The 27,058-nt window shown below is 36.1% G+C and overlaps 1 protein-coding gene across 2 annotated transcripts in view; it reads left to right on the top strand.

Moving 5' to 3' along the window:
* PRKCE (protein kinase C epsilon) overlaps positions 1 to 27,058 on the top strand; it is a 293,743-nt gene that overhangs the window by 108,838 nt on the left and 157,847 nt on the right. The window contains exon 1 of one of the 2 annotated variants that reach the window (XM_027788618.2): positions 22,442 to 22,517. The exons of the other annotated variant lie outside the window; for it this stretch is intronic. Within the exon in view, the coding sequence (XP_027644419.1) occupies positions 22,487 to 22,517 (31 nt within the window). The 5' untranslated portion in view covers positions 22,442 to 22,486. Of the gene's footprint in view, positions 1 to 22,441; positions 22,518 to 27,058 lie in introns of those variants that run through there. 2 annotated transcript variants of the gene reach the window in all.

Raw genomic sequence — 27,058 nt, 5'->3', positions numbered from 1 at the left:
ATGTCTAATCAGTTGTAATGATTATTTTTCATTGTTATATGTCCCGATTTACATTATGCAATTGTATTTCTATACAATTACAGATTCCCTATTTTAGAGTGGGGAGTTGAACTGCAATAAAACACCATAACTCATGCTGGAGGTGGTAGGTACTGCAGAAAGCAGCCTGTTGGAAGTTCTTGGTTACGTCTACAAGTTATGTAATTACAAGAGATTACGTTTTTCTAATACATTCATCTTCAAACTCATATGCTCATAAGATAACTTGTTTCACAGGATGAAGAACTTCAGGTGATATTTAATGATAAAGACTGTTAGCTGAAGTCATGGCAGTATTTTGTGAATGCATAACATTTTGTTTAGGTTGATTATTAGACCTTTTGCATCGAAATATCCAACAAAGTCTTTAGAATTGTGACTACATTAGGTTATATATTTAAATTAAAATATATGAGCTTAGAAGAGATTTCCTGGTTCTTCTCAGTTCATTTACTTGAAGGCCTTAAGTTTTGCAAATACAATTATTGCTGATTGTCATGTGTTATGGCAGAAATTCTGCTGGAAAAATGAAAATAGTACCAGTATAAGCAGGGTCATAGTTGATAAATCTTTAACACACATATAGCTTGTTAAGCACGTTATCCACAGGATTTTTTCCAGGCATTCAACTTTGATAGAATCAATACAACAAGAAAAATAGTATTTATGTTCTGTGTTGCAGCATCCTTTTGCAAAGATATGTTACTAGAAAATATCTCATGGGTTCCAAACCATCTCTACAATTCTCCGTGTGTCCATTTATCAGAGCTTTTGTTCCTTAGTTGTTCCTTGTAGTTGTTGTTGTTGTTATCATAATTAATTGTGCTTCTTATTCTTTAAGGGCTCAGAAAATGAGTTCTGGTAGTGCTAGGAACTGTCTGAACATAGAACAGAAGAAGGTGCTTACACAGAAATCTGTCTAAATGACATGCATCCAGGAGCTAGTCTTTTTGCTTGGCTGTTTCAGGAATTTGTGTTAGTGAAAAGTGGTGTTTTCTTTCACTGATGTCTTCTATTGCAAATACAACTTTGGATTGGGTGGCTGTTTTTGTATTTTTTAAATTATCTCTGATTGTTGCAATTTTGGGAGATATGTGGTGCTGTTGGAAAACTGATGAGCCAGGATGTGAAACCGTTTCTGGTAACTGATGTTGGGGTAGTAAACTGGCTGTGAAAGAATGCTTGAGTTTGCTCAGAATTTCTAATATATGACTAGGTAGACAGACCTCAGCCGAATATTCTTCTGGTAGGTGAGGAGCAGTTCACCTCTTTTTCTAGAAGCATTTCTCAGGTTTTTAGAAGCTACAAATTATTCTTTATTCCCACTGATACATCTCTTCCATCAGGATGTATCTCTAGCCCACCTTTGCTCTTCCTCCTGGCATTAGCATTTTTCTCTAAAAGAAACTTCCAAGTTAATCACCAGCTTTTTATTGCAAATAATTGCATTTTAAGATTTTAACACGGGAGTCAGCCTTCTTTATTGTATTAGTTTTGTCTGCTGGTTTAACCACTTGTTTACAAAGGTTACCGCTTTTCTAGACTTTTTTTTTTAATTTGCTTTTTAAATGAGAATGAATGGAGAACCTATTGTATAATAAGCCATGTTCCTTGTGGTAAACACATGGAAAAGAAGACTCACAGAGCCCCTAACTAGCTTCACTGCAGAGACCGTCTTATCTCTTATTTTGAAATGCAGAATTTGATTGAGCATTCAACACACACATATCCTTAACTTCCTCTGCGTTTTCATGTCTGAGAGAAGCTGATGTGTTGGAATTGGCTTAGGAAGAGTCTGAGGAGAGGCAAAGGTGGAGTTGGACTGTGCTGTTCCCAGTGGGGCCCCAACAAGCCTTTGTAGCTCCTCCAGAGCTGTAGGTGAAGCAGAAAGGATCTACACCACTGGATTATTTGTGGCGTTCGGGCAGGCAGTCTTCCAGGTATAAAATGTAAATTATCTGTGAAGTAAGGATGCTGCTTGGTGCCTGGGAAGCTGCCAAGGCTTAGCAAGCCACATGAATATTAAGTTTTTAGACTCGAGGCTGGGGCTTTTTCTGGGAGTTAAAATAATCTGAAACTATCTGAACAGGACAGTGCTGAACTGGCAGTGCTAACTGAATGGTGTCTGTCTTAAGTCACATTACTCAGGTAGGTTCATGAGTTAGAGCTCTTTCATAAATGCAACTCCCCCTGTAAGTTCTTAGGAATACTGCGTGCTGGGGGATACAGGGTTTGAAGTGTTCATACTGTATAGCTTTTCTCCCTTCCTGATGTAAAGAAAAATATCCAGTCAGAGAAACCAGGCACACATTTGTTATGCTCTGTTCAGTCTCGGTAAGTTGCTTCTTCTAAAAACCTAATCTCATCTTCTTATGCATAGCTTGAGTAAAGGTAGGATATTACACTGACTGTTTGGTTTTCCTACTGTAGGCTTCCTTGCTTAATAGAACACCAGAAAGCAGTAGCATGTGAGCCAACTTCAAATGTAACTAGAATCTTTGCTTTCAATGAGAACCTACTTCCTTTGAAGCTTTGGTTTTATGTAGGTAGGGTTTGGGGGATTATTTCATCCCTGTTCAACTCAGTACCAAAAGATCAGCATTCAGACCACAAGGGAAAAAGGGTAAAATCAAAGAGATAAAAGAAGCTTAAGCTGATTTACAAAGTTTTCTCCTTCTGCTATTGACTTCATTTTCTCCTCTTAGGAGGCATAATTCAAAACTATTATTAGCATGTCTTTTCTCTTGTGTGTTATTTGGTTTAATCTTAAAATATATCTGTGCTGAAGTGTGGATGCTTGTTGCAAAAATGAACATTCTTTTTTTTCTTTCTTTTTCTTCTTGGAACTAGTCATCTATTTATGACTGTGTTTACAACTGGAAGAAATCTTTGCCTAGACAAATCTTGAGTTTCTAGATTGTTTCTTTAAAACAAACAAACAAACCAAGAAACCCAGGAAAAAAAAAAAAAAAACCAAAACAAAACCAAAACCAAAAACAACCCGCAAGCCTTGCATTTATATTAATGTGGAAACTTGAAGGTTATGATGCTCAGCCAGACAACTTTGTCATATCCTAAATAAACAACTTTAAATAAATCTTTTGTCCCAAATCTGTTAGAATAAGTTCAGGTCAGTGGTTATCTGTAATTCAACTGACTCTGGTCTGTATTTACTTGTTGGTGTGGTAGGGGATGCGTTTTTTTCCAAGACAAAACTTCACCTGTTGATAGCATGGCTTCTGAAAGCAGACATTTGTGCATTGTTACCTGAATGACAATAACTGGAAGGTCTAAGAAGAGGAGCTGTGAAATAATAGTGTGAGAGTCCATATTAAGTTCTTTGTCCTTGCAAGTTAATACTGACTTCAGTAATGGCACAGGCATTTGGTTGGGAAAATGAACTTTGCAGGCTAACTGTTCAAACCCCAAATTTTTTTTAAAGGTATCAGTGCAAACACAAATCAGCACTTGGTGACAGTTCAGTCTGTCGGTACATGATTCTTTTAAACTGCACTGTTCAGTGAAGAGGTTCTCCAAAGGCTGCCTATGTAATTTTGACTTTGTGTGGCAAATGCCTTCATAACGAACATCTCTCCATGGATTTACAGCTGTCCCTTGGACTGTATCCAGTTAGCTGATTGAACATCTGGTAAGCATTGTGTGTTTGTAATAAGTCCTTACTGTATAAAGCTGGCTCAAGCTTTTCAGGCAAAGATGGATGACCTTGTCTTGGCAGGCTTCTAGCTGTTTGCCAAAACAACAGCCTCACAGGAAGCAAGACACTGGTAGAGGATTTGGTTTAAAGGCACCTTTGTATTATACTGTAAGAGTTTGTAATTGTTTAAGCAAAATTGCATTAGGCTGAAATAGAAAAGTAATGAAACTCTCATACATACCATGTTCCAAACTGCTGTCCCTCTTCTCCATTTATGTAGTAGAAGCTGTAATTTCCATATGTTATTTTTTGCCTAACAACATTGTGCAAGACCTTTGGAATAGGCATGTTTAGTTTTACTACTGCATATGCCTAGTGTGTTTTTGTAAGAAAACTGGAGAAAAGAATAAAATTAAAATCAATAGGGGTGTTTTCAAATGTAAGAAAGACATGAACTAATAATAATATTTGAAATAGAAATATATCTTTGGAAATCTCTGTATGGGTAGCTATTTCATAATATAAGACACAATAATCTAACGCTTTTTGTGTAGCATGATGTGATGTGAAAAATATAGTATCATAGTTTATATATATTGGTTTTGTTATACTTCATAACATACATAAGCTATGCTATGTTATGATTTGTTTGTATTTTGCTCTACACTGTTGTTGTAGTAGTGTGCTGTGAATCGATCTGTTCCTTCACCCTTTTGCTGCCCAGCAAGTCTATTTATTGTTAGCATCACTGAGCAAAAAAGACTTGATATACTCTGTTTTGATGAATTGATGGAGGGATGAATAGATGAGGTAATACATACATTAAAGACGGGTCTAGCCGTGTTCCTGGCTATTCCATGTACTGGTGAGGTTGTGAAAACTTTGGCGTGTTGATGTCTTTTGTGAACATCAATAACCAGATGTTTACTGCCTTCAACGTAGTCTAAAAATGTACTTCTACTTTTAAAACATGAGTTATACACTAGCATAAGTAACTGGAGTAAAAAACTTGGTTTTTTTGCTTGTAGTCTTGCAAGGTTAAAATATTTGAGTACAGCTGGAAACAGGAATCAGTTTAGGAAGTTCTTACTTAGTGGAGGCTCAAAATCTGCATACGATCACATATTTATTCCATGAATCCATTGAAAATAAGCATTAAAAATGTTGTAATATATTAAGTAAATGTTAATAATTGTTTTTGTTTTAAAAGCTATTTGAAAGAATCAGTAACTTAACTGAAAATTACCATTGCTATTTCTTAAGTAAAAGCCTGAATTTCAAACTTTTGGATGTTTTTAAAAAAGCGAATGTTCTAAAAACACAGTCCCATTACCTGTGCTCGTTTTCTACAGGATCTTAAATCATTTCAGTCTTTTGCACTTAGCATTCCAGAAGAGTGAACAATATTAAAAACCTGTGGTGCATAATATGGAGTTTCAGTAAAGATAAACCAAAGCATTTGAGAAAAGTTAATACATTATGTATTTTGCAAATCAGAAAAACTTCTACTTGCTGTTACTTTTTGTTTTGATCATGCAGTACAGCAAATGTCCCAATAATTAGACATTAGTTACAGTAATAAATAAAAATACTATATATAAAATAAATATAAATAAAAATATAAAATAAAAAGGGAAGCCCTTGTCTTTAGTGAAGATAGAACAGGTAGAAAATTTCATTTATATTACAGTGTTATAAAGGAACACTGAGAAATACACTGTTTCTACTTCTCTGTTTATTATTCTTGGATCAGTACCAGGAAACTGGATCTTTCCAGTTAATTGTTAAGCATATACTTTTCTTCTTTGTTAGACTCTTATATTATAAAAAAATATAACATTTTTAAGCTTCATCTCATCATCTTGCAAGTCTGCTCTGCTGTGAGTGGTGTTATTTAAAGGAAACATCTTCCATTGAAATTCGTGAATTTTCCATCACAGATAAATGACCCAGGGTATCAGTTCACCTCTGTCTAAAATACTAGAAGCAGCCGTATTTCTCTCTTTTCAAAGCAATATAATTGTTTACATTTGCATAGCAATACCATAAGGCAAGAAAGAACTAGGAAGGAAGAATGTACTTCTTTCCCCATTTAGACTTCAAAAAAATGCATCTGTGAATGTATAATTGCATTCATACTTTGGTCAGGGTGCTTGAAAATCTAGTCCATCCTTAATTAAAAATATGATGCTGTATTTAACTATTGTACAACACAGAACTGAAGCCATCTGGTTTTATTTTTTGAAAGAGTGTCCATTTAACAGGACCAGTCTCCCCATAATCTTGTGCAAGGACTTTATTTGTGGCTTGGTAAAAGTCAGATGACTACTGTGGAATTGGCTTCGCACCTGAAGAAAGTTTCAGGTGCAGAGGTCAGAATATTAAAATCGTCCTTGAGGCTTTGCCTCACCGGGTGAGTTGTTAGTTTAACAAAAACAGTCTTCTGCATGTCAGTTGTTTAATTAAATAAGCAATGCGCCCCCTCGTGTTCAATTAACATTATACTTAATACTATATTCAGAAGCAGAGTTCACAAGTATTTCAATGTTTTGTAAATGTCAGTGTAAGAATCACATAGAACACATGCTGAACAGAGGAAAAAGGAGAAGGAAAAGGTCTCATTAGCTGCAAAAGCAGTAAGTAAAATTTAAATAGTGGGGGTTTTGTTTTTTAGACTACAGCAATTTAAGTTTCAGTATCTGGTTTACTTTGGTGTTAGAACAGCTTGTGCACTAAATATGTTTTTATTTACTTTCAAAGACTTTAAAGTGTTTCTGGAAAAAACCCAGAGTTAAAGTTTATAAAAAAACCCTAAGGTTTTTTTAATAATTAATTTGTATGCATTCCTTAAGTACAGCAGATTTTGCTAATATCCATGATGTTTGTTTTAGTGCACACAGTTTTCATGCATTCATAGTTTTTAGAGTGAATAGAAATATATAGTGGTTATACTGAATACACTTCAAGACTGGTTCAAATACAGTACTTCATCCAAGATTAATATTATAGCTCTTGATGTATGCAATGGAATCACTGCTGAACCCATTTTATAAGAATGTTGTTGACAATAGAATTGTCTGATTAAACCCCATAACTGGAGCAATTTGTACATCTGTCATCTTGACTTTGGGCAAGATTCTTCTGTGAATCAACAGAGTCCTCTGGAAAATAGGAGTACATCTGCCTATTGTCCTGCAAGGCTGATAGTAAGTGGAAGTTCTCCTTGAGAGAAGGAGCTTGATGAAGACTGGAAAAGGACTTAAGATTTAGATTTATATCTTGTTTTCAGTCAACTATGTACTTTTCACTGAAAGAGTAGAAAGTGCACTCAATGTGATCTAATGTTCTTGCAGTTATTTAAAATACAATTTATCCCTGTTTCAGAATCTTAAATGAACTTTTAGTTTTGGGGTGGTTTTGATGTTTTGGTTTTTTTAAGGATTCATTATTGTTAAAACTGGTTTTACTGGCTGTATTTACTAAACTACAGTTGAGGATCCTTTTTCAAAATCCTTCCTCTGGACATTTTACTGAATATATTATCTTTGTGTACAAATGCAGGAGTTATTAGTTCTTAGTTATATTTTAAATTTGAAAGTGGAAAGTTGACCATAATAGATTTTTCTCTCAGTGTGCAGTAATGTAGTCAATTTAAGAACTGATCTTAAACCAGCAAAACCAAAACAAAACAAAAGCTGAAGACTGCAAATTAATTTCAGAATTTCAAGATTTAAAAACTTTTAATAATAGTTTGTTTGGGGTTTGGGGTTTTTTTGTGTGTGTTTTTTTGGTTTTGGGTGGGTTTTTTTAAGGCTGTCTTCCCTGGTCTTTATTAAAGAGATAAATTATACATGCTCAGGGAAGGTCAGACATCTAGTCTTCATGGGGTATAATCAATATCAGAATCAACATTTCTTGTTTTGTTGAGATACTGCTTTGGAGGGTTAGATTGTGTTCATTTCAGAAGGTATACATCACTAGAGGTTGTTTAGCTTCTGTTAGGTACATTAAGCATTTCCCTTATTTGTGCTTGAGCATTTGACTAAGTTATATAAGGAAACCATATCTTGTTCTTCAAGTATTTTTTCTAATTTTTTTGAGCGGGAGAAGGGGAGAGAGACTTCATGTACTCAGTAGTGTCTTGTTTGATGTCTTCTCTGAAGGACTGTGTGCTCACAGACTTTCTACCTCAGGTAGCCAAGCCTTTTGGCATATTAGGATGTGTCCAGCTTTTCATGTTTCTGTTTCTTAGCAGCACCACAGACAGTCCTCATTATTTACAAATCTCTAACTCTGTATTGCTCCAGAAAGGCTAACTTGGGATATGAGCAATTAAATAGCATGAGCCTATATTTCTGTATTCTTTTCAGGCTTATCACCCATTTCCTGGGCCTCAACATGAGTCGGTGGAACTCTTGCCACCAGCTGGACAGCTTACCTGAGTTGTTGGGTACACTCTTTCCTTTAAAAACTGAGAATGACAACTCAATGAAAGGAAATACAAACATCTTTCTTCTGTGCCAGTTGAGCTACACGTAACAAACTATGAAAACTATTGGAAAATATTTCATTTCATTGCTTCTGCCTTTGGAGAAGAAAGCCTTTAAGAATCCTGAAATCATTTGCAAATAACCTTGTGAAAAGCTGATGCAACTAATACTGACCAATACATTCTATGCCAGTTTCTGTGCAGTATTAATATTTTTTTCTAGGGAACAAGATTCCTGATTCCTAATGTTATATATAGTAAAAGTAGTAAAAGCAGTTACCCTTTGCTGTGTGTATGGCAGATGTACAGGCTATAAAAGTTGTATTTGAGAGCTTGCATCTTTATTATTTCTTGTACAAACTCTTTTAACCATATAAAATACCAAAATGGAATTACTTTGTTACCAGATTCTTTTTTTTTTTTTTTTTATTATAAATACCATATGCTGCTGAAGTCACAACTATCATCTCTTATGGTTGTATTTACCTAATATTTTGATTCCGTCTAGCATTACTGCTATAGTTAACATTACCAGCATTGAAGGACCGTATATAAGACTTTAAAGGTGGATTGGATTTGCAGTAGCACAGGTGAAACTGGAATTGTTGCCACTTTTTTTGGATAACATGAGGTATGCAGTATTTCTTCTGTGATTGTAATGAGGCCAACCCAGTTCCACTGGAACAATTTTACATCAGTAACAGGTTTGGAAGACAACATGAAAAAAATCCATCTTGTCTTCCAGTTTCATACCTACACAAGAAAGACTTAAGTAAAGAATCTGCCTTTAAACATCTGGAATCTATTTCTTCAGCCTGCTGGTATCAATGTTGGGTTTTCTTTTTATTCGTTCTTCTCTTTATTCCCTGGAGACATATGGTTGGGGTTTTTAATTAGCTAGAAAATGGAAGTTTCTGTTAAGGGTTACTCAGAATAAAGTTGAATAATGGCACTGTTAAATTTAGTGGGATCTAAATTTTATTACTAGTTTCCTATTTTTATAGTATCCAACTTTTCCTTTTCACTTCAGTCCTTCTTCCTCAGATAACAGTTGAATACTGACTTCATAAATTGATATACATTAATCACAGGTGAGCTGAACATGAAGTGTGCTCTTAAAGATTAGGTAATTCCAGTTTGAAATTTGTTTAGTGTTCTTAATACTGACATCCTTTTTGGAAATTTACTGCTACTTTTTTGTAGCAACGTAATCAATAGCATTTCGGAAGGTTGTTTTCTAAGAAATGGGGGAAACCTCAGCAATTGTGAAAAAAGAGTTTTTATATTATTTTTTAAAGATATATATATATTATTATTATTATTTTCACTTGATTAGTACCTATTTGTAGTAGCTCCCTCTAGAGAACCCAACGGAAAAGTTGCAGCAATCACACAGTCTCTTGAGGCAAATACCTCTCCACAGAAAGAAACGTGGAACAAGCCTTTTTCTCCCTTTGTTCCTTAACTTCTGTGGGATGTAGCCACCTATCTCATTTAGGTTCTTGTGAAAATCCCACCTGATATCTGTCTCTGTAGGCACGAAAGCATTAATCTGTCCCATGGTTCTTTGTACAGGGTTTGATTATGCACAGCTCTCGGCACCGGTGCATACAAGTAGTGTTTGCTCTTGCTCTGAATGCTAAACCAAACAAAGCTCGTTTTATGCCTTGTTACAATGGGAGGAAGAGAGCAGATGACCATTAATCGTATTGTTTGAATTTGGAGCTAAAAATCAAAGTCAAACTTCTTTTTCTCCTCGTTACTGTAAGGTTGGCTTGTATTCATTATCTTGCTGACTGGCCTGTAGCTGCCTTCCCTCGCTTCCTGCCGAGCTGTTATCCTGGCCTCAAGTGCGTTGCTTCCCCTTCCACTTCCTGCCAGCTTCATCTCCAGAAGCGCAGGCAGGCCAAAGCCTGAAGTCCCTGCTCTGGCAAAACTGATTCTTACTCGGATATCGATATTTGGAGCTGTAATTTCCTGTAAATCCTTCCTTGCCGAGATCCTTAAAGCTTGCTATAGTTAGGATAAGTAAAAGCAGTTACATAGATGATGAAATCAGTTGAACAGCAGAGTGGATTTTCCACTTGGAGTTATTTTGGAAAGGCTATTGAAACATGTAATTGCTCTGGGGTGAAGTCACTATTTTGGTGTGGCAGAGAAACTGTAGCTGTCTATTGTTTAGAGTTCATTCTTAGCAGGGAAAAAAAATCATTGCAAATTGTAATATTTGCATTTTATTACAAGTTTGGGGGATAAATTACACTGCCTTTATATAGCAATAATGAGGTATGGAGCTGCCAATCCAGCAGGAAAAAAAATAATTGCAAATTGTAATATTTGTGTTTTATTATAAGTTTGGGGGGATAAATTAGCTTGCCTTTATATAGCAATAATGAGGCATGGAGCTGCCAATCCAAAACACCACTTCTTATACGTTTTTCACTTGAGAAGATAAATAGAATCCATTGGAAAAATGGAATAAATAGGAGATACTGTTGTTAAAAGACCGTTCAGATTATAAAACCAAAATTAATCTTACCATTGAAAAGATGAAAAAAAATTAGACTAAACTGTTTCTATCCATCAAAAGGACATACGTTTGTGTATGTGTACACACACATATATATGTATTTTTGTAGTTTAAAGAAATATTTTATAACTTCTTGTGATAAACTTTTATTATTAATACTTCTGTTTACTGTTATAAACTTTATTATTAAACTTCTTGTGCCTGGAAAATATTAGCGCTTGATATATTGCATCAGAAAAACAAGGAATTCCATTATGATTTTATCAAACACATTAATAATCAATAATGGTCATAATAGTATTGGTGTATTTATTTATATTGATTTAGTGTGTATCCTTTTTATGTTCAAATGACCAGGTTATTTAGAGTTTTAATTCAAGATTATCATTGTGCCTATCTGGAATAGGGATAATAGATGTTATCACTGAACTGGAAGATGCTAGTGTACACAAAAGAGCTTGTTACTTATTTGGTTGACTTTAAGTTCTCTCGGCAGTGCTACGTGTTCCTGTTGCACTGCATTGTGGTCTCACCTAAATACCAGTGCTCATCTCAGATCTTTATTTCGCACCTGGTTTCCCCCACCACATTCATCTTCATTTAAATAAAGAAAACCAAAGCAACTTATGTCATGTGTCTCCATCACAGTTGGTGATGACCTCCAAAATAAGTACTTCCTTTATTTAATATTGTTAAGTTTGAGATTGCTGCATCTCAATATTTAAATCCCATGCCAGAGAACAGCACTGTTTTGTGAGACTGTTATTTGCTTTTACTTCCTTTTTCTGCTTATGGCCTAGTTGTAATTTTTATATTCCTTCTGGCAAAAGCACAGAAATAGCTATTTGAAAATTAAATAAAAAGCCAAAAGGGAAAACAGAAGACATTTAAGAGTTTCTGCAAATAAGGAGTATGAAAAACTTGCTAAAATTTAAGCAGCAACTGACTATGCAGCAAAACATTATGTAAGGTATTTTCAGTGCTTTATCAACATCTGAGATAGGAAAAGAGTGTGTTTACAAACAAGTTGCAGGACAGAATGTAATGTAATTTGGAATTAATATTTAGAACATACAAACCATAGTTTTGATACCATGGTCTTACTCCTTCTGCTGGTATTGTTCATGTCCTTTATATGATAAACAGCTGAGATCTCCCATGTATGGCAGTAATTGCATTTATATGTTATTTTGTATCATCATAGAACACTTTATATATTGCGTAAGTTTTACAATGTCTTTAGAAGATGGGGTTTTGTGTGGAGAAACAGAGATATTGCCAGACTGGGAGGTTTATAGGCTAATGGGTTGGTCAGTGAATGCAGGATTCAGGAGGCTACCTCAGGAAAATGTATTTGTGGCTTTGGACAAGTCATGAATTTACCCCATGTCTCAATTCTCTTTGTGCGTGAACATTGTTATTAAATAGGACTGCCAAGGATAAAATACATGGAAAAATGAATCAATCAGATAAGGCTGCAAAGAAGAGACAGAAGTGTGTTGGAGCTGAGATTAAATCTCACGATGCCCATGCTACCACCCTGAACTCAGTCAGGCACTGTAAAGAAAAGGCTATGTAAAGCTAATGGATACTTCTTCATCAGATGCTAAATGACGGTAGCCTTCTAAATCCTTTTCGTTAAGAAAAAAAAAGCGCAAGAAAGCGCTTTTCTGATTCTGGAGGAAAATATCATTAAAATGTTGATATTTCTTGTTTTATTTATTTCTATCTCCCCCCACCCCACCCCCCAATGCAGTACTTTAGAGCCTCCAGCTAGTAGCAAGTGCTTTATATTTTGCCTTAGGCCATTTTATTATAGCAGATTACAAGGCGGAGTTGCTTGCTTATTGGGAGCTGGATATGGAGTTTCAGTTCAGCTCCCTAAAGGAGGGCTATCGCCTATGTGCTGCCTATTATAGTCTCAAATCAAAACTTCTGAATACTCTGAAAATGGAATAACTTTAAAATATGAATTTCTGAATTGCATACATAGATGAAGGAAATACAGGAAGTCATTCTGTCAGTTTAGAGGAGAAGTGATTGGTGTAGTTTCTGGTTTGCTTTACTTCCATGACCTGTCAGCTGATGAAGGCTGAGACAAAGATTTGGCATGCAAGTTTTTCCCCCCAGGATTCGTGCTAGGCAGTCTTAAGTATTTCCATTCACACTCTGTCACTTCAGAGATACATTAGAACCCACACTACGCTTCACCTGTAACCCCTTTGAAAAGAAAATCAAGTTTGGGATATAAAGACGTGCAGTAATACTGACATGAAAGTGATTAATTTAAAGCTATTAAATTATGACTGAATCCCTTTTCAGGATTCAGAGCTGTGATCCTTATTCACGGAGGGCAGGTGGGGATTGCTGATGTACAGGCTGCAAATCAGGTTCTTTATCCTGCCTCATCTGTGTGACAAAAATCGGGGGAAAAAAGCAGCAGTTTATTGAATGGGTGCTAATTAGTTTGGGGTTTTTATTAAATGGTTCTGCATTACAGATTTAGTGTAGAGTACCAAACTAGCTCCCTCTTGCCAAGTCTTTTATCCTTACGCTAGTCACCGTAATGTAAGATATGGGCATTGCAATTTCCACACTGCATTATTTGAAAACTCTTGGAAAAAAGAGCAGTTGATTATGAAAATAGCTAAAACATCCTTTCAAGCTGCAGAAAGCCATGTTTGAAATAGGCAGCATGTGTGCTTTTAAAGAGGTAGAAGGGTGATTCTGCAGGTCATTCCTGGACTACTGCTTAGCTCATTTTGTGAGAGAACTTCAAACTATTTAAACAATCCATGACATTGTTAGAATATATTGTTAGAACACAATACATGTTTATAAAAGAAAACAAGAAGTTGCTTTAGATGATGGAAGAATTACTTTTAAAAGGGAAAATCCTTGGAGGAGTTTGTTTTGCTCTTGTTATTCAGAATTCATACACCATTAATGTTTAGTTCAAAGTATTTCAGTGCAGTGCTTTTACCTGAACAAAGTTGTGTTCATTAATAGTACAGAGAATGGATTTTGATTTGTAATTGATTAACTGCCTTAATGTGTTTGCATCAATTGAAAAATGCACTAGCACAAGTAAAAGTGCAATATTGCTCCAAGTAATTTTCCAGCCCTTTGTTTCAGTGGCTGGATGGCATTTAAGGTAACCGTGCAATGTAACGGATGCTGATTTCATCCTATATTGCTGTCATGGTAATGACTAATAGTGCTGATAAAAGGCAGTTGAGCGTTTGCCTAGGGCATGGAAAACAGACTCTAGGGTGAACTGTACCATGATGTCAACATTGTTTGCAATGCATGGATTCCATCATGGCTCTGTGTTTGTCCCATCTTTAAATAGTCCTTGCTTTTATGCAGAGTTCCTTTGTTTTGATTTACAGTAAAAAATCTTGCATCCGTGTTGGTGTTCTGCTGGATTAAAATGCTATTGGTACCATAGAGAAAAGCAAAATCTTAAAGTTTTAAAAAGGAATCTTTCTGCTTTTGATATTGAGGGAATACTTGGGTGGTCTGTATGAAATCGGTTGGTGGTCTAGCTCTAATTCCTTATGGATACATCAAAAACCTGTTTGTTATAAACAACACCCTTGCTGATACATGTGCAACATGGAGCAAGAACTAAGCTGTGGACAAATGAAATCTTCTGTAACTTTTAGATACAGCTTCTCCTCGAATACTGTCCATATTGGCAGAGAAAATTGCATACTCTTCACTGTGTTGTTTTATTACTGGATTTCAGAATCAGTGTGCAGATACAGTTTAAGAAGGGAACTCCATCCACTGTTCACTTATTTCTGAGCAAGTAGAGGAAATTAGGAAAGTTGTATTTGCATACCTTGAAAAGCAATTTTGCTGTGTCTTAACCTTTACGCACGCAATGTACTTAAATCTTACAAGTTTTTATTGCCTTAGCCCTTACTGGTTAAACTAACAATTGGTAAATCGTATGTAATTTTTGATTCTGCTTATGGGGTTGTATTTTTGCAGCTCAGAATGGTCCTCACCGTCAGTCAAAAGAAGGAAGAGAAGCAACTGTAGCATGGGACTCCACTTGCTAACACTGTCTCCTGTTGGGTGGGGCTGAGGAAGTGCACGTACTGGTTGATGGGAGCCAAATAAATACATTTGTTTATTGGTGAGATACTTGAAAACTGTCATACACAGCACCATTAGATTTTATCTAATTACATATAAATATAAACAGAGAAGGTAGAATTACTTGTGATAGTTTATTACTGATATTTGGAGAGAAGCCTGTTACTTTCTTCCAATATAGAATAGGTTTTTTAAGCAATGATGTCACGTGCAACTGTGGTAATTTTTATTTTGCTTATAATCTGTCCATAATGATTTTTTTAAAAACTTATGTAAGAAAAGTACATCCTATATTTAAAAAACCATGGCTTTTATTATTACTGTGAAGATATTGCTTAAATTAACAGGGATGTGAATAAGTATAGGACAGGGTAGAATTTATAAACCTTGAGCCCCTAGGTGCTATGTGAAACTTAATAATTTGCCTAGTACTCAGAAGGGGTATATTAGGGTTGCATCAATGTTGTTATAGCCACCTATTTTATGACTTGTTAAATAGATTTGGTGTGCATAGGAAGGTGTTAATAAAGTCTACAAATGGCTGTCTTACACCAATGTTTCTTAGAAGGATTCTTTGAGGGTGAGGGTCTTTAGAAGTTATAGCTCTTTTTTTCTAATTCCAAATAGAAAACCAATAATTTTAACTGCTTGTGGAATTTTAAAGTAGTATCTGTTACTTGGTTTGTGTGTAGATCTCTGCCTAGATGTGTTTATATTAAGCTTTCTTCAGTGTGATCCTGTTTATTGAGAAATGTTATTACATAAGTAAACAATGTATTGAATAAGTATACTTAGATGTTGGTATACTTTTCCAGAAAAAGCAGAAATGATAGATAGTAGAATTGGTAGATCATATAAAATAGACTGAAGACAAAAAGGTTATAAAAAGTGTGACTTTTCTGATGTGGAATAGTCTAGTTCTTGTGTGTGTGAAGTTTCAGAAACTGCGGAATAATATGAGTTTTGCACCTACATCCAGAGGCTCTGTTTATCTGTGGTCCCCATCTACACCTGTTGTGACTGGGAATGCCGCAGATGGTCTGATTTCAATGTCTGCAACATTGATACTATTGATGATGTTGCTTTTAGAGGCATCTCTCTGGGCAGCTGTACACACAGCTGTGCAGCATGAGAACAGAACACAAACTATTCACCTAAACTTCTGTATCTGTCATCATTATAGGAATGTTTTGCAGTTTGTGTTTGTGGAAGGTGAGGATTCTCTGTAGTGCAATAGTTTTCCTGGTGCTATACGCCCCTCTTGTGTTTGACTGAGAGCCTTGTTGCCTCATCCTTTCATATGCGATAACGCTAATGCTCAGCTCCTTGCTGAGCCTAATAACCCAATGGAGTTTCTTGTTGGAGGATGTTTTACTTTAAACAAACCATTCATGTTTCTGCTTATGTTGTTTCCCAGTATTCTGCAAACCAGGAATCAGGAATGGGAGGTGCCCTAGCCGAACAGTCGTGCAGCTGAAAGGCTGCACACTTCCTCTTTACTCTCTCCAAAACCACTTTTGTAAGACCAGTGCAAGAAGTTTTAGTGTAGCTTAACTGACACCTTTCCCTGTGCATCTTTGGCAAGGATCACTATGATGAAACTTCATAAAATTAATTCATCAGCATGTTGCAGTGTTTTCTGTGTTGCTCAACAACATTTTTAGTGTTGGTTGAGAAAATTCTCAATGACAGTGAACTCTAGCAGTAGTAGAAGTGGAAACATAACAGTGTATTTCTGTTGTGTGCTTAATAGCAAATGCAGATCCTTTAAATGTTTAGTCTAAGCTGGCTTTCTTATTTGTGGCCCTGTTTTCATTTCAGTTTCAGAAATGTGTAATTTTGTTATGCTTACCTTAAATTTCATACACAAGTTGTGGACAAAACAATACTTTCTTGTTTTCAGTTATATCCAGAATGCTTCTCCTTATGGGAATAACCTATAGAGGGGAAAAGAAATGCTGAGAATATCAGATCCTGTTGATGGAACTCAGTGTATTTATTTCAAATTATCATTCTCCAAAGATGAGATTCAGGAGAGACAGTACTCTTTCTTATACAAGGCAAAGGGACATCTGCAGGTGCATCTGGAGGAAACACTTGGATCCTGTGTGATGCGCTCTGTTTTTACGGGGCTATTATTATTAGTCACTGAAAGGCAAGATGCCAGAACTGGACAGGAAACTTTTTTTTTTGTTTGTTTCTGTGAGAGTTTTTGACAAAAATATATCTTGCATGGAAGCTTCTGAAAATATACAGAGTTTTTTCAAAAATGTGATTTCCCATCCTCTCCCTGATATTTTTCCAAAAGGTGCTTTGTCAATCAAAATAGAATAAATAAATAAATAAGTCATCTTAATTAAATCTCCTTAAGTAGTGTGGGGTGCTTTTAGCTGAATTTCTGGTAAGTAGTGTTTCTACTCAGCTTTGCATTTCAACAAAATAGAACAGAAACTTCCTGATTTTTTTAGAAGGTGCTAGAAACTCATAAAGGAGATATGAAACTCTTCATGCTCAGGTACATACTATTCAAAAGCACTGTGATGACACTATGGTAAATCTTGAAGGATGTACTGACAAAGAAATATTCTATGTAAGTCCAAATTGTTGAGACCTATTCTCTCTCATGGTGTTTAGCATGTTTTTCCTCCATGCCCCAGCATATGCTCCCCCTGGAAAGAACTTCAAAGCTATTCCATCTTTCTGTGTCTGTGTCCCATAATTCCTAGCAAAGGAGATACTGTTTCTTTTGGGAACCTGTTGGCTTCTTTCAAATGTGATGGAGCAAGAGAAGTGCTAAAGGTAATTATGCTCCTATATGCACAGTGAAAAAGAAGTGGCTTGGTAGAGAAGGGAGAGTCTTCATGGAGGGTTCAGAAGTGCTTCCAGAGAGTTCATCTCAAACTGGTATGAAAACAGACTTTGGTAATTCCAGGGTTTATGGAAGCACTTTTCTCTGTTGTGGGCATCTCCATTTATTTCACCTGTTGTTTTTCTAGCCTTTTTTTTTTTTTTTTTTTCTTAGGGGGGCTGTTGAAAAAATGCTTATTTCTTTGACCTCAAGTCTGTCAAAACACATGTAATTTAAATATGCAGGCTGTTTGTAACAGTCCTTTTCTCTGCACAATGTAGCTGCTAATTCCTCACTTCGCTGTCAGGGATGGACCTGATGGTTACAATTTGCCTTCTTGCCTGTGGCTTGAAATCAAGCTTGTGCCCCTTTTGAGCACTCTTGTGATCTGAGGGGCTTAATAGTCTGAGAGTTTGCCATACTTCACTGAAATGAGAACCTATATTTCGGTGTATTAGTCCAGTCTTTGACATTGAATGATCCATCCACCCCCATCTTGAAGACCTCACATAAACTCTAAAAATAATTGTCTCATAAGATACAAGTATTGGATCTACAATTGTGATTTCTAGCAGATGATGTTTGAGAGCTTTAGGAAGCAGGTCTGTTGCTAGGGTTTTGACCTGTCCATTTCGTAGAAAAAACATCTGCAGGGAACAAAAACAGTCTGTTTTTCTATGAAGCATCTATCTAGCAAGACCACCAATTCTATTCTTGAGGGAGTTTTGGATCATTCCCTATTGAAGTTCAGCTGATTTCTGGTAGGGTTTTTTTGGGTGTGGTTTTGGGTTTTTTTTGGTAACAGTATTTGTTATTTCGGTACATGCATATTGTGATAGCAAAAGAAAAAAATATCTTTGAAATAGGATGAAGTTTCTGTGGTACCCCTACAGATTAGGATTAATGGGATTATCACAATATAAATTTAATCATTTGGTTGAATGCATACCAAAAGCATCTGTGCAAAATTAATTTATTCAATCAAATTTATTGTGATGACTGTACCATCTAACCTCATTTGAATTTTTGACTCATTAATATTTTGATTAGGTTTTAATTTTTTATGAACAGCTCATTTATTCAAAGGACCAAGTGATCTTGATGTCTAGAACCTATTATACTAAAGGCAACAGGATGAATTTGTGTTGTCATCAGTTATAAGTTCTACTTTTTGATTGTTACATTCAGACTGTAGGTGGTACTTTGCAGTAACAGTATCTGGTTTTAGGTGGATGAAAGATCTTGGCCACATAGGTAACTTTTCAAAGGCCATTGTTGCCATTGGAAAAGTTTTGGTAGATCCTGTTTGGTTTTATGCTGATCCTCAGAGCTCAGTTTTGACCTTGGCAGCTCATTGCTGTGGTGCTGTTGTGGGCAGGGCTTTACAACTGAACCTGTGTAACTTGATTTTACAGGTGTTCACTACCTTTACAAGGGACTAAACACAGAACTAAGTTGCAGACTGCTCAGGTTCTGTGGAACAGGACTTCAATTTGTAATTGGTCGCCTTTGTTACTTTTGCCTGATACATTGCTTCCCAGAGGGATGGGGGAGGGAAAATAAGTTACAGGTGAATCAGTGATTGCCTAATTGTTGAGCAGAACTACCACAACGGAGGTCATCATGGATGAGCAAAATGGAGTAACGGTTTTTACTGTAACTTGAAGTACACTGTTATTTCTCTTGATTCCTATTGTTACCGTTCATAGAATGTATATATGTCTTGGTTTTATTCTATTGGTGTTCATGGAGCAGCTGAAAGAAATGTCAGAGACTGAAATCCTTTTAGCAGGTGCAAAATCAAGTCAGGCAACTTCATTCATACAGCTGCCAGTTTTTAGAGCATTTAACATCACAGCTTCCAAACATTTGGAGCCTTTCTGCCCAGGGGCATGGTAGCATCAGAGGCAGATGCAGAGTGGGTTTACATTTAGAATTAAATATGGCAGCTATTTAGATTTTTAGCACACACTTATGATGAGAATAAAGTGCCTTGAATTAAAATTTTAGAAAGTATTGGTAGGAAGGACAATCAATAAATAGGCCTGTCTAAATCCTAGAGAAAAAATGACTAATACTTAGGACTTAGAAAAAATAACTTAAGAAACTTCATTTCAAAACAAATTAATAAACTGTACTTGCCTTTTTGTGTGCAATGAAATTTAACTTTTGAGGGTAAGATCTGAGTCCCTTAAGAGTGAGTAGCACCTTTACCCTTGGCTGACCGCAGTCTTCCGAGGCTGCCCTATTTAGGAGGCAGCACATAGTTATGCTACGTAGTCATGGTCTGCTGTTTCCTCCTTTGGACTGGCTTCAAGAACAAGGTCCCACCCTCTCCCTGTCTATAGCTGCTAATTTGTTCAGCCGTCTGTGATCCCTGCTCAAGCACGTGCTGAAGATTTCCCTACAAACCCTCCACATGCTCTCAGGAATTTCTTTATAACTGCTTGGGATGCCAGGGACTAAGCTGTGATAAGGATATTGGAATTCAATCATTTATATAAGTTAGTGTTTTTGTATCGAAGTGTGAAGAGTGACTACAGTGTGATAAATAGCAAACACATCTGTATCAGTTACATTTGGGCAATGAATTTTTGCAGTTCTGTAAATCAAAGGTGCTGGTTCATACATGTAAATGTTCTTACTTCAAAAATGCACCTAAATACTAACTGAAAGTTTGGAGTTTTGAAGTCATATCTTTTGGGCTCATTATGCTTCCTTCCTAATTAGTTTTACCTTTGAAATTGTTACACTGTTGAGTTTTTGCTGACAGAGTTGCTAATTGGCAGGTATTTCAGCTGTGAAACAGAGTGAGAACAGTGTGAAAGTGCTTTGAATTTTTAATTTTGGTTCTGTCTCTGGAGAAAAATGTTGTCCTTTTAGATCATATTGCTCCAAAAATAGAAATTTCTGAATGAAGATAATATTTGGGCTTTTATGCCATGCCCAAATATGAATGGTGTACCTACGAATAACTCCAATTAGGCAATCACTTTCTGAACCATGTTTTAAGGTTATCCTGCAGCATAATGTAGATTTGCTTTCAATGTGAGGAATGAAAATGCAGACGTTATAGCAAACTGTATTTTGGTTTGTATCACTTTTAGGTGAATTTCAGGTGATTCTGGAGGTATAGTACTGCATAAAATATGCCAAATATGACTCTAATCTCGCTCTGTCTTTACTTAGGAAAAGTCTCAGATGCAACAAAAGTCAAGCCTCAATAAAAGATGCCTACATTCTGCTGTATTTCCTTCTAACGATGAGAATGCTACATGAGTCATGTTTTTAACCAAGGAGATTAGCTATAGATGCACTTGCTAAGGTAGAATAATTTACTGCTTTTACTTTCTGACTACGGCTGACAGTTTTTCTTCAGTCTTACCATTTGAATGGATTTCAGATTGATAAAAATGTTTCACCTTTTCCAGATACTAAAATTTTCAGTTTGAAATACATGAAGCTTGGGTTAGATTAATTTTCAGTAAAGAAGATTAAAGCAATGTAATCAAAAGCTTTTCTGCTTGAACACACTCGTAGTGGACCAGTCTAAAACCAGTGTGCCCTTATAGTCTAAAAGTCTTTAACCATATGTTCACATTAAAGAAGAGATTAATCTGCTAATCTTCTGTGTAAATATGCATATATATATGTAAAATTTATAATATGTTTAAATTACTTTAGGAGCCTTCAAATTACATTTCAATACTAAATCCAAATTTGAATGAAAACTTTACTTTTTGACAGAGAAACATTCCAGAGTACAGAAGAGAGCCAGCCTGGCAATCATTGAAACTTTGACACATACAGTGACTGATCCATAAAAAAATATTTGAAGGGGGACACAGACACAACCCCGCAAAAGTATGTGTACTAATATTTTTCCATCTTGATTTAGTCATATGTAGTTAGTAGCAAACATGCCAATAACAATGTTATAGTTAACTATAATGGAGCAGCTGCAGTTGTATCAATAACGTTTTACTAAATGACTTTTGAATCCAGATGATAGGTTCTGAGTTAAAGATACTATTTTTTTTTTCAGAATCCAACTGATTATGTACTTGCCACCCTTCAAGGACATTCATTCTTGTCAGTTATTTCTGTAGTTTAACAAATTATTTCTAATTTCTACTTTAGATTTTTTCGAACTGTCTTGTTCTCACTCTTTCAATTTCTTAAGATATGAAAAGGAGAGTTCTTACTTGTGGTTTTGTGTTTCTTGTTTTGTTTCTTTTTTTTTTAAGTGAGTTCTTATTGAATATAATTCTTCCAGGAAAGTTAAATTTGAGACTAAAAGATTAATTCACACTCTAGCTGTACTGTTCTGTTCTTATCTTTCCAAAGAAGAATGCTTGCCACTATTAATGTTGGACTTACGAAGCAGTAAAAGATTGGCCGTTAGAAACTGTTTGCAAAATGTGTTTATTTTGTACCTTGATGCTGATAAACGGAATAGATTTTGTTTGCAGAATCACCATGACATTGAAAGATGTTATATAACTGCCATAATTTTGGTTAGTGGGAAGTCAATATTATGTAAATATCAGAATAACCCAGCTGACTGCAGCAGGAGGTTATAGCACAATCAGATTGATTTTCCGTAATGAATGTTAATAATGATCTGTTAATATTAACTACTTCTTTCTGCTGTGTGATAACAAGGGCTCCTATTCAGTTGGGGATAATGTGACAAAGCTTTTAGTGTTGTGTGACATCTCATACAGGTGTGGAGAAAGTCCATCCTATCGGACTACGGTCAGTTAAAGATGCTGTGGTGGGTTTTGTCCTGTGCTGCTTGTTTCTGCGTTAGTACCAATGTCTCAAAATATTTTGAGCAAGCATCTAGGTAAGTCACAAAAGTAGAATTGCTTTGGAGGTCACGATGACTTTGCGTAATGAGTCCATTAGATGCGGTAATCAATATAAAGCTCTTGGATCTTATGAATATTAATGAAGCAATTGTAGCAAGGAGGTAGATGGGGAATTGAGATGCATTTTGATATAATCAGAGAAACAGTTAATGGCCTGGGTAGAATATGGGTCCAGTAACCACCTTACAACATTTTGGAACATTCTAAGTTATCATTAATAATGGAAAAGCCATTACGGCATTTGTGGCGGAAAAAAACTGTACAAGGCTTACATTGCATTCTGCCCACACAATGCTTCTAAAGACGCTGGTGTTGCTGCATTGTTTGAAATATTGTAAAACCAGTGGATCACAAGGTGAGGAATTATGTCATCTTTTCAATAGAAAGTAATATCAAATGTCGAACAAGAAAATGAGAAGCTAGCTAATAGGTCACTTCTCGCCTACTGCAGCAGCACTCTGAACTTGAGAAAGCTGGGATAGCTGTCTGGCATCCTGCATACTCAGTGATTTTAACTGCTGATATCTGAATCGTTTTTTCTGGGAGTTTTTGTCCTTATGATTCCCTCTTTTCTGTAGAGGAAAAATAATTGGGAAGGTTTTGTGAGGAGTTAGAACGTTAAGCCAATTTGTGCGTGTGCCCACAGTTGTGTGCCTTTTCAGGCCTGTTTTCAGTGCAATGGCTACATCCCTCTGAGCCCTGTAAGCAGCATAGAAACTTGTGAAAAGTCTCTGCTGACAGCTGAAATGTAAGAGCTGACTGAAATACATTGTGCTGGTACTATGGACTTTAAAAGCACAAGTGCTTGTAATATATAATCATCTAATCTCTGGCTCAGTTATTGGTCTGCAGAATAGGGTAAACAAAAATTTCTTACCTTACAGAGGTTGACTTGAACATATGTCAATAAATAACTGGCAAACATAGGGAGTCTGAGGTCAGTTCAGGCCTTGTCCTGAGTGTGGGACAAATCAGTCAGATGAAAGAGGGCAAGGGGAAAGACGCAGAAAATGTAAAGAGAAAAAGGTCCTGCGTTATAAAGCAAGAAAAAAATCCTTGACAGAAGCATGAAATTTTAAGTGTGAATTCAGTAAAAAAGCTCTGGCCTCTGAAAAAAGGATGCACAGTTTTCATTTCATGCAACAAACACAGTATTAAAGCCACAGCCTTTCTCATTAGGCCATGGAAACAAATGGCTCTGAATTGAAAGTCTAGGTCAAGGTTACTGTGCAGAGAGTTTGTAAGAAACTTGGTTCTACGAGCAATGACCACCTCACTCAAGTCATAGTACAAAATCCTGAGACTTGATTCGTATTCTGGCGTTTACTTAAGAAAACCAGTGTGCAATGCAATTAAGTTGTTGGGGTTGTTTTAACATAAAACCTAAGGGAGAGATTTCAGTATCATGTCTTTTACTTTGGAAAATCACACAGCTTCCAGATGCCATGGAAATGTGATTAATAAACTCAAAATGCACATAAAGGGCAAAATATGGTTAGAGAGAGCGACAAAAAATTTACATTGACAGAGGATATTTCAAAAAATAGATTTCCAGATAGTAATAAGTACATTTAGCTGCAATTGTTCTCCAGTGACTAAAATAAATATCTAAAAATAAATGTTGTCTATAAATAAATATTTGGCTTAATGCCAACTTTCTCTGCTGTTTATGGAAAAGCAGACGGAAAAAAAAAAAAAAAAAAAAGCAGTTGCTGCGACTACTTTTCCAGTATATGACCTATTTTGACCCTTACTCCAGCACTGCTGAAATGAGACTAGTGTGGCTGAAAATTGTCAGCCACAAGTCCCATGCCAGCAGAGAACTGCACTAGGGACATTCAGAGGAAACTAGACATACCAGTTTTAGATAGAAGTTTGAAATTACAAAGGAATGATGTTACATAACTCTGTGTGTGTGTTTTGTTAAATATCTTCGCTAGGTGTGACCTTGACTAGATCTGGTTAAGTCTTTAGTAAATACTCTTTTGTGTTTATTTTGAAGATGTTAGACATTTTTATTATTATTAGGGGGGTGTATTATGGCTCTTTTCTGTTCTAGAAGAATTTTGAAGGGCCCTTTTGCTTCTTCCGAATACTGCTAAGATGCTACAAATGTCACCAAATATACAAGCTTACAGCACTGATAACTTCCTCCATCTCGTAACATCCTCTTACTGAAGCTGGTGTCTCACACTTGGCATAGAGTTGTGGTCTGATGGTGGTCTAACGTTATTACCTGCTGTTTCACTACATGTCTTCCTGGGAGTATTTTTTTGTTTCTGCTTGGTATCAGTCAGAAATCCTTACATCAAATTTCAGTACCACTTATGACTGTATCATTAGTGATACCAAAACTTGAAGGCATGAGATATTTGCAACTGTATCTACTCTTAAAAAAAATACTGTACACCTTTATCTGGAATTACTGTACTCCCCTGTAACATCTGGTAATACTATTCAGATATTTTACTGTCTGTCATTGCCTTGGTAATTTTCATTCATAATCGTATTTGTATAGTTTGAGGCTAGACCTTGTAAGTTCATAAGTTCATTCATGACTTGAATTTTCCTTTTTTGATTGCCAGGTTTGTGGGGATATAAACATACAGGTGCTAGAGTATTTTTCAACCTTTTTTTTTCCCCACACTCTGCAGTTGATGGACCACTAAATTAACATCACTGCACTGTATCACAGTTTATACTCCTTAGTTCTTACATGCACGTATATTTTAATTTTCTCCTTAATAATGAGGTAGAAATTGCTTCTATGTCTTGTAAGTAGTTTAACAAAATATGTTTTTATTTTTCTATATTTCTATGAAATTCTGCATCTAAATTTTAGGAAGTGGCTTCTCCACCTTACAAACTGCTTCCATTCTGCCTTTGTTTTTGATAAAGAACTTTTTCATGCAAAGCTGGGAATGCAACCTGAGTTAAAAATGCCTTTATGAGCAAGTCATTCTGCTTTCTCACAATCTTATTATGGTTTTATTAAAAATTGTTTTAAATTGTAGAGGATCCATTTTAATGTTGAATTATAGCCTTCATTAGTCCCAAACAGTGAACCATAAATATATGGCTGTAAAGGTATTTATTCCTTCAGCTATTTTTTCTGCTAGTAGTCCTAACTTGTTCCAGAATGTTACTGCTTTCTGTGCTCTGCAACAAATGGCATGGTTGCTGTTGGGCAAATAATTTCCGTGCTGCATCTCTGATGGCTGTGCCTACAACTTAAATATTAAGTGAAAGCTTCCGTGAGTGCTACTGTAGGCTCAACCCTCTTAATCCCAGTTCCTTGAATTGTTTCACCTGAAAGTGCTGCAGAGATTCCCTATCGCCCCTCCCGCAGCACCCTACACCTGGAGTTCGGGGAGTGCAGCTTTGTCATTCAGACCTTTCACGTGGATTTCTGTATTTACAGTCACCAAACAGCTCCCTTCAGTTTGTGAACTGGAAAACAATTAATTGTATTTACTTTAATGCCATATCTGAGTATACACGTGTGATTTCTCAGCTTTGCTCAGACTTGTACTGGTTTTGGTTTGTACTTTTTTTTTTTTTTTTTTTAACCTTATTCTATGGAAAGACAAATTTCCTTCTGCAGGTGGAAGCACTGGTTCTCAGAGGATAAAATTTAGACCCTTGTTGGCTTCTCTGTGAAGTTTGCATTATTGTGGTGGGGTTTTGTTGTCTGTTTTTCCCCCCAGTTTTTAGGTGTTCTCTAGAGAGACAGGGTGCCAGGTGACATAGTAATCAGGCGTTTCATTTCACTGAAATGTCTACAGGTTGCACACAATTTCTGACCCATTCTGTTTAGTGCTACATGGGCTTTAAAACAGCCTTTAAAATCTGGGGATTTTTATCTTTTCTCAAATAACCTCTGCAGCTACCAAGTATCTTAAGATCATTGTAATGGTCTGTTATTTTCCATCTTTCAGTTCTGCTTTCTAAACTTTTAAGGCAAAATCTGTTAAAAAATGTGGGAGCCCTCTGGTGGCTGCTCCGACATCTACAGATGTCCCTGTAAATAACAACATAAAAGATGAAGATGGTTACTAACCTGCTGCCAAAGTGAGAAAACCCCGAAGTACATGCTTATTCTTACATGCAGTTGGTTTAAGTCCGATCAGTCACAGTTCTGGTAATAATTTCCATTACTTCTTGAATTACTACCAGTTTTCTGAAATAAATGCAATTTAAATAAAAGTTCTGAAACCCTTCCACCCATACGCATCACTTGTTTGCAATGTTATTTGCCTGAATCACTGGTTTGTATGTGCATATGGCAAGGTCTTGGGGAAGAGGTACCCATTCATGTGAATTATGAACCCACCCCACCTAAGGTCATTCCAGCTTATTAGGGGGACATAACCACAACCACAGCCCAAGCCCTGGCCTTTGCTGGCAGTGAGGAGTACATAATACAACCCTCCGTTGTTACATTTAATATTTTGTTTTCCTGTATGGTCCCAGCCCATGCTCTGAGGGCTCTTCTGTTTGAGGATTTCATAAAAAT

This window comes from Falco peregrinus, chromosome 11 (assembly GCF_023634155.1).
Source record: "Falco peregrinus isolate bFalPer1 chromosome 11, bFalPer1.pri, whole genome shotgun sequence".
Classification (NCBI taxonomy): domain Eukaryota; kingdom Metazoa; phylum Chordata; class Aves; order Falconiformes; family Falconidae; genus Falco; species Falco peregrinus.
This window is presented reverse-complemented; position numbering and strand designations above follow the sequence as displayed.